The following is a 15,000-nucleotide window of genomic DNA, read 5'->3' on the forward strand; positions in this document are numbered from 1 at the left end:
ATATATATATAATCTATATTATATAATATATATGTATACATATAATGTTGTGAGTATGATTGTCGTGGAAGTGTGCACAATATCGGACGTGGTCTAATCCTTGCCTTGAACTTCAGTGCCTCCTCAAGTCCTATTAAAAATTCAGCCTTCAACAGGTAGTAGCAGCCAGGATTCTCATAGAAAACCTTGCCCCAGGGACGATCATCACACCAAGGGCATGTGCCCGTGCGTGGGTATATGTTCATTATCTGAATGGGTACTAAGACCGCGAAGCGATACCGGATATGGGTCCGTTGCAGCGACTTGGGACCGATGTGAGAGAGAGAGAGAGAGAGAAGAGAGAGAGAGAGAGAGAGAGAGAAACGGGCAACTACATTATGACTGACTATGTTTCGCGTGCAAGAGGAGCTGGTGCTGACCACAACACCGCCGCGGGGCACCCACATACCCACACCTAGCACGAACGGGCACACACACACACAAACACCTGTATACTTCCCGGCGACGAGGGTCGAAGGCAGCACACCTGGGGAGAATCCGAGAATGACGATAGTATTCTTACACTCCCTCAGCAACGTGGGAGAGAGAGAGAGAGAGAGAGAGGACCCGCCAGAAATGGCACCATCTACACATTTCGTCACCCTAAAATATTTCCTGGGGATACGATCGCAGGAAAGGCTTTCCTCGTCTGCAAAACTAAGCGCTTCTAAGGACGGTAAAAAAAAGGGTTGATTTATTCTTGAAGGCTGTTTCCATCGTACGATTTCATTCTGGCGTGTGAGACCACTGTTGCTATGAAGTCTGAAGTCATCTCCATTTGGGTTTTTACCTACAGGAACATTCATTGTCTTACCACGACAAAAAATGCAGGAACGAAACAATTTATACTTCTTCCATACCGCTCGTTTGTTTTTATCTTTTCCTTCTCGTCCAATCGTCTTGCATATATTCATTCCCATCCACCCCTTTTCTTGCATATTTTTCCAGGATCTTTTCGTTCATCGACGTCTAAATACATAAACAGACTGTAACGCATAACGCCCCGGGGAAGTCTCCTTTATATCAACAGGGGCTTTAAATTCGTTCTTGGATGTTTATCCAGTTGCTCCCCGCATCGTAAGCCTTTCTTGATTGGCTCTGAAATATTCGTGGTAACCTGTCCGCCAAGGACACGCTTCTGCCAGCTCATTTATTTGTTTGTTTGGCCAAATTTCGATCGTGGCTTCCATCAACGACTTATAACCTTTTGTTGCGTTATCATAGGACACGCTTCTGCCAGCTCATTTGTTTGTTTGGCCAAAATTCGATCGTGAATTCCATTAGACTTATAAAGTCTCGTCTTTAGTTGCGTATCACACACAGGAACTGCCGACATCTGGCAAGCAGGAACGCGGGAATCGGAAATTGAATCATCCTCAAAAAAAAAAAAAGGACTATACGTATTCAGGTCAGGTTTGCCGATCAAAATGTTCCCGCCAAAGTCAGGCGAATATTCATTTTCAAATTTCTGGCGCGACGCGCAACAACCTCACCAAGGTAGTATATATTTAAAAGGACCCTTGCACCCAACCTCTATGTGTTTTGTATCTCCCCCCCCCAACCGACAGCGACGACATTTTCGAGGGTGTAGATCTTGATCAAGTGGAGCGTCGCAGCGACAGACGTCCTATTCACGCCGAATTTATCTTCATATTCGAGACCTGCGGTTGTAAGTGGTGTGAGAAATGTCCTGTCCTGGATTCCACTCGAATCAGGAGACTCCGTTTTCTTTCATTCGCTGCAGCTTAAAAAAAAATGAGGAAACATTTCTTTCTCGTTTGTTTGTTTGTTTGTTTGTATGGTGTTTTGACGTTGCATGGAACCAGTGGTTATTCGGCAACGGGACCAACGGCTTTACGTGACTTCCGAACCACGTCGAGAGTGAACTTCCATCACCAGAATTACACATCTCTCACTCCTCAATGGAATGCCCGAGAATCGAACTCGCGGCAACCGAGGTGGCACGCCAACACCATACCGACCATGCCAGAGAGGCGCTCATTTCTTTCTCCTTTCAGCATATACTAAAAAAAGAAGTTGAGGTTTGTGACGTAACGCAAGCTATATCACAACTGAAATAAAATACCTGCACTGGGAGTTACATAACTTCTTAACCTTGGATATTTTTTGTTGTTCCTTGCTACCAGAGTGGAGGCATATATTACAAAAGCAGTATTTATTGTAAACAGAACTTTTCAGTTGTCTTCGTTGAATTAGAGAGGCCCTTATACCAGCAAAGCCTTTCACTCAGGTGTAATAATATCTACGAGCCAGCTCAATTTAAAGCATAAAATCAAATAGACTGAACTTTTCATATATCTCAGATTCCAACCACGATTGGAACTCGTATGACTATTGAGAGAAAAAAAAACACAATTACACATTTTGGCAAGAACACAATTTCTACAAATTCTGTAACTACGATTAGCATATCTAAGCATAAAAATAATTAATGAACCCATCATTATTAGAATTCCATACATGTAACCATCTCAAAGATTATCAGTTTGTTTTATCACACCATCAAGATTTACCAAATACAATAAAAAAAAAAAATTAAGACGTAGGCATCAACACAATACCCCTGAAATGATTTTGATAAATCCTATGAGTTTTTCACTCGAAAAAAAAAATCATTTCAAAGAACAACTGTACATAAAAGATCACTACAAAATGGACACAAGAATTTCGGCATTACTAATTATATAAGTGACACCAATTACAGCATTCACTGAGAGGCAATAAATTGTTCATGAGAGCTCACGTCCAATCACTCATCAGGTGCTTGAAGCTGTCCTAATTAAGAGATTAATTATCATGAAGCAGTTTTACCAGCAAATTAAGACCGGACACGAGTAACACTTACTATCATGAAACCAGAATGAGGCATGAAAGATGTCTACAGAAACTATCAACTCTCTCTCTCTCTCTCTCTCTCTCTCTCTCTCTCTCTCTCTCTCTCTCTCTCTCTCTCTCGACCAAAGCAAAAGAAGAGACGGCGATTGAACTGGAAATTTATGATTGCAGTCACTGAAGATAAGGACTCTTTTGTAGTGCAACATCTCTGATACTTGTTTCACCTGGGAACTGGGAGTAGGAATGAGATGGTGCGTCTGCCCTGTTCTTTGTGAGGAATGTCTGGCCAAGTGAGGCAAAATCCTCCTCACCTTTCTTCGTGGGAAAGAGATTACGAGCCTTGGGTAAACATATCAAAACTGCTTGATATTATTAGGATGGTGAGAAATCACCTGCGATGGGACCGGAAAAATTTTTTTTATTGCATTTCAACGTAACCTTATAAAAAAAATGTTACGTAAATATGGTTTCTGTAATGCAGTCTAGTCAGATCGTCGCACGAATTCAGCCCAGGAAAAGTACATTAGAAACACACAAACACTTCCATATATATTATGTAATTGTAATAGTCACAATGTCCTCTTAACTTCTCAAATTCTTGGCCCTTTTCTGGATACGCTTGTCACCACAAAGAGGCAAATAATTTAAGAAGTTAAGAGGACATTGTGGCAATTACAATTATACATACGTATCTGGTAAAAATGTCCAGTAGATTCTACATATAAATACATACGTATCTGGTAAAAATGACCGATATATTCTACATATTAATATAACATTCTCTCCTTAAACATCGTTGCTAGGATATAGCGCACTTCTCAGTCATCTCCGGTGGGCAAGCAACATGCCATCCAATTTGCAAATCATCGTGAAATAATTTTGACGAATCCCCCTTACTTCAGACTGACGATAGCCATCCCTTGTTAGGGCAAAGTATGGACCTCGAAGTCGTGCGTCAACATATAAAGAATCCAATGAATTAAATTCTATTTCTTGTCTCGTTAAGAAACCCGTTTTAAATGGACGATGGAGACCCAGACATTATACAGCAGAGAGAGAGAGAGAGAGAGAGAGAGAGAGAGAGAGAGAGAGAGAGAGAGAGAGAAACTAGTATTTTATGCGTAGCAGGACATACCAAAGCAGTGAATCATCGGTAAACGGCATATATACTATTGCATGGAGCAGCCTATACTCGGGAGGTCCATAGAACATATCCATACACAGTCCAGTTTCTCTCTCTCTCTCTCTCTCTCTCTCTCTCTCTCTCTCTCTCTCTCTCTCTTCACACACACATTGTATATTATATTATTATATTATATTATGTATATATAGTATATTATAGTATATAATATATATATTAATTTATATATTTATTATATGTAGAGTGTCAAGCTACATGTGGCGTCCATTACTTTGAGAGAAGACTTCTCCAGCCTCCTATCTCTATTCTTTTCAAAGCAAAACTTCGAAGAAATGGTTGAAAGCTACATTGTTCCATTTATTTAATTCCGAGAGGTGTTTCAGCCCATTAACTTGTGAAAATCATCAGGGCTATGCTTTTTTTTACAGTGAAACAAATTAGGTAACGCTTGTTTGTATGGCGTTTTTACGTTACATGGAACTAGTGGTTATTCAGCAAGGGGACCAACGGCTTTACGTGACTTCCGAACCGCGTCGAGAGTGAACTTCTATCACCAGAAATACATATCTCGAAACCCCTCAGTGGAATGCCAGAGAATCAAACTCCCGATTACCCCACTGAGGCGCTAATTAGGTAAAGCAACCCTCCTTCCAAGCAGAGGGTGAGTGTGACATTTCATCGAGACTTTTGAAGCTGATGAAGTTAATTTTAAGAAATGTGTTGAATTTGGAAAGTCCGTATTTTTACCCACCATGCGAGGCTTAGGAACAACAACTGCCGGGAGATCTTAATACTTCAGTCATTTCTTTTTCTATTTCCGCTCGATTTGCTTATTTTCAACTACAATTTGACAGAAGTCTCGTTAGAAAGCAGAAGCCAAGTCCCTATTTTCCATCTAAAATGTAAAACAAGTCCCTATTTTCCATCTAAAATGCGAAACAAGTCCCTATTTTCCATCTAAAATGTAAAACAAGTCCCTATTTTCCATCTAAAATGTAAAACAAGTCCCTATTTTCCATCTAAAAGTAAAGGCAAAGTCCCTAGTTCCATCTAAAATGTAAAACAAGTCCCTATTCTCCATCTAAAATGTAAAACAAGTCCCTATTTTCCATTTAAATGTAACACCATAAACTGGAAAATGTTCGAAAAAATTAAGCATATCTTAGTTTAACCAGACCACTGAGCTGGTTAACATCTCTCCTAGGGCTGGCCCGAAGGATTAGATATTCTTACGTGGCTAGGAACCAATTGGTTACCTAGCAACGGGACCTGCAGCTTATTGTAGGATCCGAAATTAATTTCCAATCAGCTCAAACAAATTTCTCTGACTCCACGTTGGCAGAGCGAGGGAATCGAACTCGGGACTACCGAATCGGTAGGCGAGCGCTTGAACCACTCGTCCAACTAGGAAACTGATCCAAAAGCGATGGAGAAAGGTGAGGCCTCACTTGGAGTAGTACTAGGGCCCATGATCCCTTACCGAGGCGCACATCACTTCTGTCATATCAACTGACAATGTGAAAAGCTCTCTAACTGCTGGACTCGCACAGAACTCGCTCAAAGGATTTGTTTTTGAACGAGAGGTTCTAAGAGCTTTCGCGGGATAAATGTTAAGGAAGTTTTAGACAGCTGATTACGATGCAGCTGGGAGCCAACTGACGCTGCAGAGAGGAGCCATCTTCATCTCCATGATGAAACCCAAGTCGCTTATAAAATATACATTCCGTGATCTGTCGTAAAAGACCAGGAGAACTGTATGAACTGTAGTCCTTTCTTTCTTCATTCACGAATTCTAGTAGTAACGGTACGTTGCTGGGTCATTTTTCCCTTTAACACTTCAAAATATAAGACAATCCCTGCTTACAATGATAAATACAAACATTCAAAAGATCGTTTAAAAGTTTGTCTAACGTAATTTACCGTCTACTGTAACACAACGATATGATCACACAACCATTACCACTGAATAACAAATATCGAATTGAGATGAATGAAAGCTGCCAAATGTATTAAGAAACCTACATAAAAAGGGTCATTCGACAGCTTGAAGTTATTGGATGTTGAACGACAAGGAAATCAGTTCTGTCAGCGTCGCCAATCCAAAATGCCAGAGTTGATGATTACACGAAGCCAACAGTTTTTAACGACAGATTTTTTTTGGTTTGAAGGCGAAGATTTACAACAACCAAAACCACAAACACAACAACACGAACACTAGAAGTGAGACCTACAACTACAGCAACAACCTCAGTAATAACAACCACTACGATTATCACTACTTTAGAGAAACGCAATACCTCTCCCATGCGGGTAGAGATGTTCGTCGTGTCTGTGACATTCACAGACAAACCAACTGACAATATGAGAGTGGATTGCCGCTGAGCAGCCTGGCCTGCAAAAATAGATTCTTCTGCAACAACCCCACTGGCATCAAAAGGCATATTTCTACTTGCAAAAATAAATAAATAGATAAAATCCACAATCATGATATTAATTCATTTTTGCAACACGAGGCCCAACGTTACGGTGACAATGGCCTCGAAAATTGTTCGAGTTTGAGTTGGATATAGACTCTAGGCCAAAGGCCAAGCACTGGGACCTATAAGGTCATTCAGCAATGAAACGCTAATAGGCAATCAAAGGTTTGTAAGGTGTAACAGGAGGAAAACCTCAAAGCAGTTGCACTATGAATCAAGTGTTTAGGAGAGGGTGGAAAGTAAGACGAAGGAAAGAGAATATGAAAGGAGATACAGTAAAAGGAACGAAAGTGGTTGCAGCTGGGCGCCGGAGGCACGCTGCAAAGAACCTTAAGTAATGCCTACAGTACACCGCTTAGGAAAGAAGCAATTCACCCTTGCATTTCCATTAAATAAGAGAGGAAAATGCATTAAAATAGTATATATACGCCTAACCAAAACAAAACAGTTCTTCTACAAACCCAATTTGAATTTCAACCCAACACATAAAACACACTAAACACCCAACGAAACCATCTTTTTTCACCCACACCCACCAAAATGGGTGACGTGCAGGAGGTATATCTATCCATCCATCCCCCGCCAAGAGGTGGGGGTGGATGGTCACACAAGCTCAGTTACGGAGACGTTTTTGTGTATTAACGAGTCTGCCCCAGACCACTATCATATTCCTCACGTTTATCTATTTTTACTGCTTTTTTGGGGGGCGGGGGGCGTAAGGAGGCTTAAACTCATCGTCTCGGCTTGCAAGAAATGCATGTTACTCTTGTCTGGTGCTAATTCAGATTCTTTTTGGGGGGCTGGGTCACTATCTGGTCAACCAAAGTGAATTCCAATGCAGCTTAAGGAAGAAGATCCAAAGCTAACGTACAGTTAAGTCACAGATGGCGATCTGCAACGATTACACACTCACATGGGAACCACAGAACACTTAAGGAGTAACGAGACTTAAAAATACGCATAAACGCATACATTCACACACATATGCTAAGTAGACAGAGTTACCATTCTTTCTATCACTAAGGCATGCCTATAGATTCTTTATATGATCACCTAGCAAGACCCAGCAAAAAAGAGTTGATTGAAGCCACGTTTTCACGACTGGGAAAGAGATAAACGTCACTTGAATAACCAAAGACAACTAGTACCTTAATTTTTTTTTATCTTTAAAAAAATGAATGAAATGGGCAGGCACAGTCATTCACTATACGTAGTAACATGCATCAGCGGACGGAATTGAAGTTAAGAAGGGGAAAGTTCAAAGCCTTAAGGGACGCCATCAAAAATGCAGAAAATGGGACTACCTGATAAAACTGGTGACAACTCCGAAGAACGCAGCATGGTCAGGTTGGGACTTATGAACGGGTTAGCAGAGAAAAACGAAGGAAGGCATAAAAAAAAACTCTGCCTCGCCCAAGGCCTCGAAAAGGTCGACAGGAACAAAAAAATGTGAGATGAGACATGCGTAATGTTGACCATGATCGAATGGAAAGTGCAGGACCTACTATAGGTCTAGAGAAAGTCTCATTTTCTACGAAATATGTCTCGTGAATCCGGGAAACTTCGATAAGTTATAGTAAATCGTTTGATTACTGCTTTAAAATTAATGAGAATGTTATATTTTCGAAGGTCGTTATAATGTAATGTTACTACTGCAATGTAATGTTACTACTGCCATATCAATCCCTATGACGAGCACTTGGCAGCCGACAGGGGAAATAACGGGAGGAAAGGCACATCTATGAAGGGAATTATATAAACAAATGACCATCAATGTTACTATGTGATTAAATGATCTTAATAACTTCTTTTCAGTGCCACTTTGTTTAACCAACTGGATCTGGTTATTCGTCGATGGTACGTTGTCATGACTTTATTAAACATGCGTTTGGTCTTATTTAATAATAATAATTAATAATAATAATAATAATAATAATAATAATAATAATAATAATAATAATAATAATAATAATAAAGCAAAGACGCTGATAATTTGGTAGAGAATTCCATAAACTGGACTGCTTCCCAAAACAGCACAGCATTCAACGCAATCTATTATACAGGGTGGGCTAAAAGTAGCCTCACAGTTACTTCATGAACTGTTTCTCATTCTAAGTACTCTTCAATAGAAAATTAATACTGTGCCATTAATACATGCTACTTATTTTTATCCTTTTCATGTCACTCATTCTTAAATATGCCACTTATTCATGTCTGAAAAATTTTATGCGTTTAATAAATTATTTTTTATTCTGTTTTAACTGTGAGGCTACTTTTGGCCCACCCTGTAGTTTAACACATTCAAAAATAAACCATTAAGAGCGTGAGACACGAGAAGTAAAGAACGTGACTTTCTGCCCCACCCCGTCCCATACCATTCAACGAGGCTAAATGGATGAAAATTATTTTGAAGAAAGATGAAGGAATGTTTCATTAAACGCACATTATCAAGAAATGACAACAGCTGAGAATCCTGATCGCTCAGAGGATCATGGGAGTTATGTGAAAAATACAGGATCATCGAGAGGAAACGTTTGATGGTGTAATGGTTGGCGGTGGGGCTCGGGGTGGTATCGGTAGGTGTGGTGTGTATTGGAGGATGGGGCTGGGGAGTATTGGAAGCGGGGGTGGAGAGGGTCTTATAAGCGGAGCAACGTCTCATTTCAAACAGAAGATTCGACAATGGTGGTGGTCGTAGCGGGAATCTTTCCCCCCACAGGATGTAATTCAGGGAGCCGCCCATTTCTCTCTCTCTCTCTCTCTCTCTCTCTCTCTCTCTCTCTCTCTCTCTCTCTCTCTCTCTCTAGTGCGATACTCCTTCCGTGACACCGTCACACTTCATCGTTAAAATGAGAAATCATCTTTGCCGAAACAGTAAAACGCTTTATCATCATCATATTCCTTAGTACAAGATGTCGAATGTTGCCAAAAGACAATCTAAAGTACGTCACTGAAAATTCCTTAACGACGTTGCAATACGACACCCTCCGACTCCCATATAGTTTTTAATGTGTTTTCTGCGTATGGAGCCGACCTTTTTAATTAATCGGTGTTTTGCGTAAGGCGCCGACCTCCCCATTGCAGTATTACATTTGACCTTTCCTTCGTAAAACACTTCGATTTTTTTTTAAAGACTGAAATTAGAAACAGGCGCCAAGGAGTGCAGCCGCTTATTAGCTAGATCAGTGATATTTTTTGCTGAACACACGTGTTCGAAACCACACTAACTGTATTAGTGCATGGTGAAGAGAATCATCTCGAAAGAGAAAGAGAGAGAGGGAGTGAGTGTGTGTGTTTACGGGTAAACTCAGTAAGTGGCTATAGTATAAGCAAATCGCTATAAATGATTTGACGTACCAAAAGAGAGAAAGCTCTTAACGATGAACTAACCATAAGTACTAGAATATGCCTTGGTAACCACCCCATGTCAATATTAACAGGAATTTCCCCCTGGCAATTAAAAAAAAATTCCTTTAGCAGGCAACTTCAAGCGCATCTGCTGACTGATGAAGGTCTTGGATCAAAGCGTTGGTTCATCCCCAATGAAGGATGATTAATATTTGCGATTATGATTTTAATTTCACGTTAATCGTGATTAATATAATAGTATTAATTTCCTGAATAATAATAATAATAATAATAATAATAATAATAATAATAATAATAATAATAATAATAATAATAATAATAATAATAAAGATTAAAATCCATCTCGATGAATGATTACGAATACATTAATAAACTGCAATTTTCTCACGTAAATGATGATTACGGTACTTGGGAAGTCATAAAATTACAGGGTGGTGGGAACAGCTGATAACGGGGTAATTCAACCTTCATATATTTTTTTTATCTATTTTTTTCAAATGCTTTACAATGAACCTTCAAAATATAACCATCGTTGCTTCAAATGTGGCAACAATATTTTCACTATCATGCAAATGGCAGAGAGCATCTTGCTTGATTTACTGATACAGATATCTCTCTCTCTCTCCCCCTCTATAATATATATATAGAATATGCATATACATTACCAGAATAACAGATGGGTTAGAGCAAATAATGATAAAGCACAGGGTCCAATATATCAACAACAAAAAATAATCATAAATACTAACAAAAAAAGCGATAAACTATATATCGCACAACCACGCAGGCACGAAAGGTCGAGTACGATAAGCTACTGGGATTCTATCATTGCTTCCGCTTTCTCTGCTGTATCACTTTGCCCTTCCCTCGTTTGATTCACGCAAGAACAAGCCCCAAGCATACTGCTCGTCCCTAGCAGAGTCAACCCATTCGTAAATTATGCTGAATTAGTGTATTCGTACCGATAAAATCGACAGTCATATAAAAAACCATGTTTGAAAAGGCAATTCTCGACGCTTGGAACGTTAGTACATATCAGCCTAAAGATTGGATCGTGGAACCATCATTCTTTATGCTTATATAGAATAGCATAGAAAATAATAGAATATAGAATTTATGCCAAAGGACAAGCGTTGGGACCTATGAGGTCATTCAATTGAGAATAAGAAAGTTTGAAAGGTATAACATAAGGAAAACCTGACAATTATAGTACTATAAATCAATTGCTAGGAGAGGGTGGCAAGTATACTTCTGAGTAAATATATGAACGGAAGTACAGTCAAAAGGAATTATAGGGGATGCAGCTAGGGGTCGAAGGGACGTTGCAGGGAACCTTAAGTAATGCCTACAGTGCACCGCATGAGGTGCACTGACGGCATTATCCCTCTATTGGGCCATGCGTCCATAGAGCCAGTGGTATGAAATGCTGGCCCAGGACTGGACGACGATATTTAACCTTTACAAACAACCTCTGAGAGAGAGAGAGAGAGAGAGAGAGAGAGAGAGAGAGAGAGAGAGAGAGAGAGAGAGAGAGAGAGCCAAACTTGAACCTTTTTCCCCGTAATAAAACTCAAGGTGAATGAGAGCATTGGTTACAGAGTCGCTCACCTGAGCACTCGGGGTCTCTCAAAAAACGTACTAAATCACTCACGTGATGTTACAATGACATTTTATAAACACCCCGATACAGCGTGTTGTGGTGTCACTTTGGTGTTAGGCGTCACGTGAAGGCTTTGCGTTTATTACACACACTCTCTCCTCTCCTCTCTCTCTCTCTCTCTCTCTCTCTCTCTCTCTCTCTCTCTCTCTCTCTCTCTCTCCACTAACTAGATCAAGACAATCACGAAGACCTATGAAAAAACTCTTAGAACAGATGGGAATTAACTCAAGTAAGCAAAAACTTAAGACACGTTTAACCCAGTTTAGAGAAAACTAACTTAAAATGGCACTAGTTGATGATATTCGTGTACGCATACAAAAATTATAAATTCCATTAATTTTACAGAAAGTAATTCTGTGTTCAATTTCACTAAAAAAATATATATTTAGTTTTGCATATTTCGACAGGAAAAACTCCAATGCAACGATTTTCCTATGACGTGAGAGGGCTCCTAAAGGGATATATATATATATATATATATATATATATATATATTATATTATATATATATATATATATATCTTACATGGAAGCCTTGTGTGGCGAGCTACGGGCGCCATGACCCTCGTAATAAAGGAGTTTATGGTTATAATTGAAGTGGCTCCTACGACTTGTGTCAGCTACTTCTCTCCCCAGTGGCAGTTGCTGCTGCTGGTAGGAGGGGCGAGCCTTTCTTCCCTTTTCTTATATGCCATGATAGGACTTCAATGGGGGAGCCTTTGGGCAGCCTTTGTCCGTCGAAAGGTCACGGATTATTTGCACTCTGCCGTTTGTAGTTCGGGATTTTTTTTCTTTTTTTAAGTGACTGTTCGTAGACTAGCTATCCTGTAAACAGGGTCTGCTGGTGCGATGATATTAGCTATAAAAATAGTGAATAAGTCCTATTACATATATAAATTGCATATTAGGTATATTATTATAGTAAAGTCATAAGGACGAATAGGCATCAATTTCAGGATACCCACAGAAAAGACGAAAGGCTTATCAGATACTTAATATATAATTTATATGTATGAACGGAATTTGCTATAATTCGGTGTCTTAAAATTCTTTAAGACACATTTGTTTACTTGTGAAGGCGGCATCACAACACAACCTAATGTTACAAACGGAATAAACACGAAAAGTGGAATAAGGCACAACTACACTGCTACTTTAGAATCAAGTGATCTGGCCTTAAAGGCGATACACCCCTTATCATGAGAAATGTAAAAACCACAACAGTTATGCTAATTACACGTGATATAAATAATTTTTCCCTGGACGTTAATGTCAGCGAACAAGTTCGCTCAGCAAATGACGAAACCGGTGATAATTATACTTATAATATTCTAAAGGACGTTTACGGTTAACCATAGACTTGCACTCTTAAACTGTTCGGCCAATTATAGTTTGGAAGAAGACATGGTCGGTATTTGCATGTTCCATTATTAATTAAATATTTCTGTATAGTTTACGTAATATGTTTACGTACATACATACATGCACAGCGGAAAAGCAGTAGTCTATATACCAACTATCATAAATGCCGAAATGTCATTATAGAGCGTTGAACGTTCTAACCTAAGTAGTATATATAAGCTTCTCGAGAGAGAATTCTAACCGAAACATAAAAAGACATTTATTGTGGTTTTAGGCCTATTTCCCCCTCTTTCGTCTACAGGGCCCCCATGCACTCAAGGCAAAGATTAGCTACTCTGGAGTGTGAATATATCATTTGCTGCAGGCAATGGGTGGGGGGATACCAACTGTCAAAACCATGCCACAATTTTCCTTGTTTTCATAATGAGTTAGTCGTGTGTCAAGATACGCCTAAGGGAATAACCAGTACTAACAAGACCATATTTTAATAAGCCTATCGTGGCCTATACTTACATTATGAGCTACTGCCAGATTTGTACTTAAAGAAAATACTATATACTTTTAGGCTCCGTAAACCAACTGAAAATGCGCACGTGTAATGGGTAGTTAATTACTTTTTAATTCGACTACCGTATAAATACACGCGACCGAGGTCATAAATACCTACCTAGCGACTATAGGCCTACTTCAAGGTGGACTTTCGTGACCCTGGTTCTTTAGGGGTAGGTCCTAAAAAACGTTATTTTTTTTTTTTGGGGGGGTTTAATTTACGTAATTTTGTGATATAATTTGTGTCATAAATACAGATGACCGACGTCATAAATATACTATACCTACTAGCCTATAAGGCCTACTGCAAGGTGGATTTTCGTGACCCTTTGGGGGTAGGCCTAAAACGTCATGTTTCGGTCATTTAAAATTGATTTATATGCAAATTTTGTGACAAAATTAACCCACACAAACGAAACTCCGACTTACCTTCAAGAATCTCTTGCAGATCTTTGCTGAGAATCATCTTGTGGAGAATTTGGAAATGGTGGTCACAATGATTCCAATAGGCCTACTATTATAGTACAGCCCCCCCTCGCATATGAAACGTTCCAGGGGCGTCAGTCAGCGTACGACGACGCCCTTATGGGATGGGTTCCCCATCATCATCATCATCGTCTCAATGTCTGGTTTCCTGGCGCAGTGGTATACTATATCATTCATAATAATAGAGATGGGTGTCCTGTCCAACTACCCTTTACGACTACAACGTCAATTACTGTCGCCCGTCTTCATCATGTCGTTCGCCCTGGGTCGTATCTCTTTAAAATATTTCACTATTATTTTGTTTTTTTAACACTTGTTACGTTTTAAATCCCCCTTTTTATTTTTCTTAAGTGACTAGATATTTTAATTATAAAAAAATCCCTAATAAAAAATAAAAATAAACAATTTATACGAGAAACATTTCACTTAGATTCATGACATTTCATCTCGATGGTAATTCACTTATTGTGTTTATTTATACAAGTAATGGATATTACGATATTAATTCATCCTTTTTTAAGATCTTTCTCACACACTTTACACTTACAAACACGACACAGTTACGTAAAGTAGACGTTCACTTCTTGGCGTCCTTCTCCTCACTAAACGAGACTCCAAACTTCTCTCCTGGAGTTGAAGTCAGTTGCCAAGTATTCTTTTTCATTCCCACCTCAAAAACGCCTCCGTAACATAACTTTTGTACCGCACGAGGATTCAAATATACGGTTTATCGTCCTAAATTGTATATTAACAACTGAATAACATATCCCCCCTTCACTAACGCAATTTGATTAATTACTATTTGGTAACTTGCGTCATGCGAGACTGAGTAACTGGCCCCCTCAGAGACCTGAATGTAATATTATGCGGGTTTATTTGTCCTTCGCCAACTCTAATTCAGTCCCACGTCATAGTTTTTAATTCAACATTGAAAAGGAGAATGTGGAAATACAATGTATATATATATATATATATATATATATTATATATATATATATAATTATATACATATATACAGACTGCAGACAGTAGCCATGTATATTAAAAAAAGCGTATTCCAG

General features: G+C 39.1%; 1 protein-coding gene across 3 annotated transcripts in view; it reads right to left on the minus strand.

Moving 5' to 3' along the window:
- The window catches only part of LOC135214988 (uncharacterized), a 79,064-nt gene extending 64,505 nt beyond the window's left edge, over positions 1-14,559 (minus strand). Inside the window, exons 1-2 of one of the 3 annotated variants that reach the window (XM_064249498.1) lie at positions 14,487-14,559; positions 13,883-14,320 (exon numbers count right to left, since the gene is read on the minus strand). In XM_064249498.1, coding sequence (XP_064105568.1) covers positions 13,883-13,919 — 37 coding nt within the window. In that variant the 5' untranslated portion in view covers positions 13,920-14,320; positions 14,487-14,559. The other 2 variants (XM_064249502.1, XM_064249499.1) reach the window with 2 other exon arrangements.
- Between the last annotated feature and the right edge of the window lie 441 nt (positions 14,560-15,000).

Source organism: Macrobrachium nipponense, chromosome 46 (genome assembly GCF_015104395.2).
Source record: "Macrobrachium nipponense isolate FS-2020 chromosome 46, ASM1510439v2, whole genome shotgun sequence".
Lineage (NCBI taxonomy): Eukaryota > Metazoa > Arthropoda > Malacostraca > Decapoda > Palaemonidae > Macrobrachium > Macrobrachium nipponense.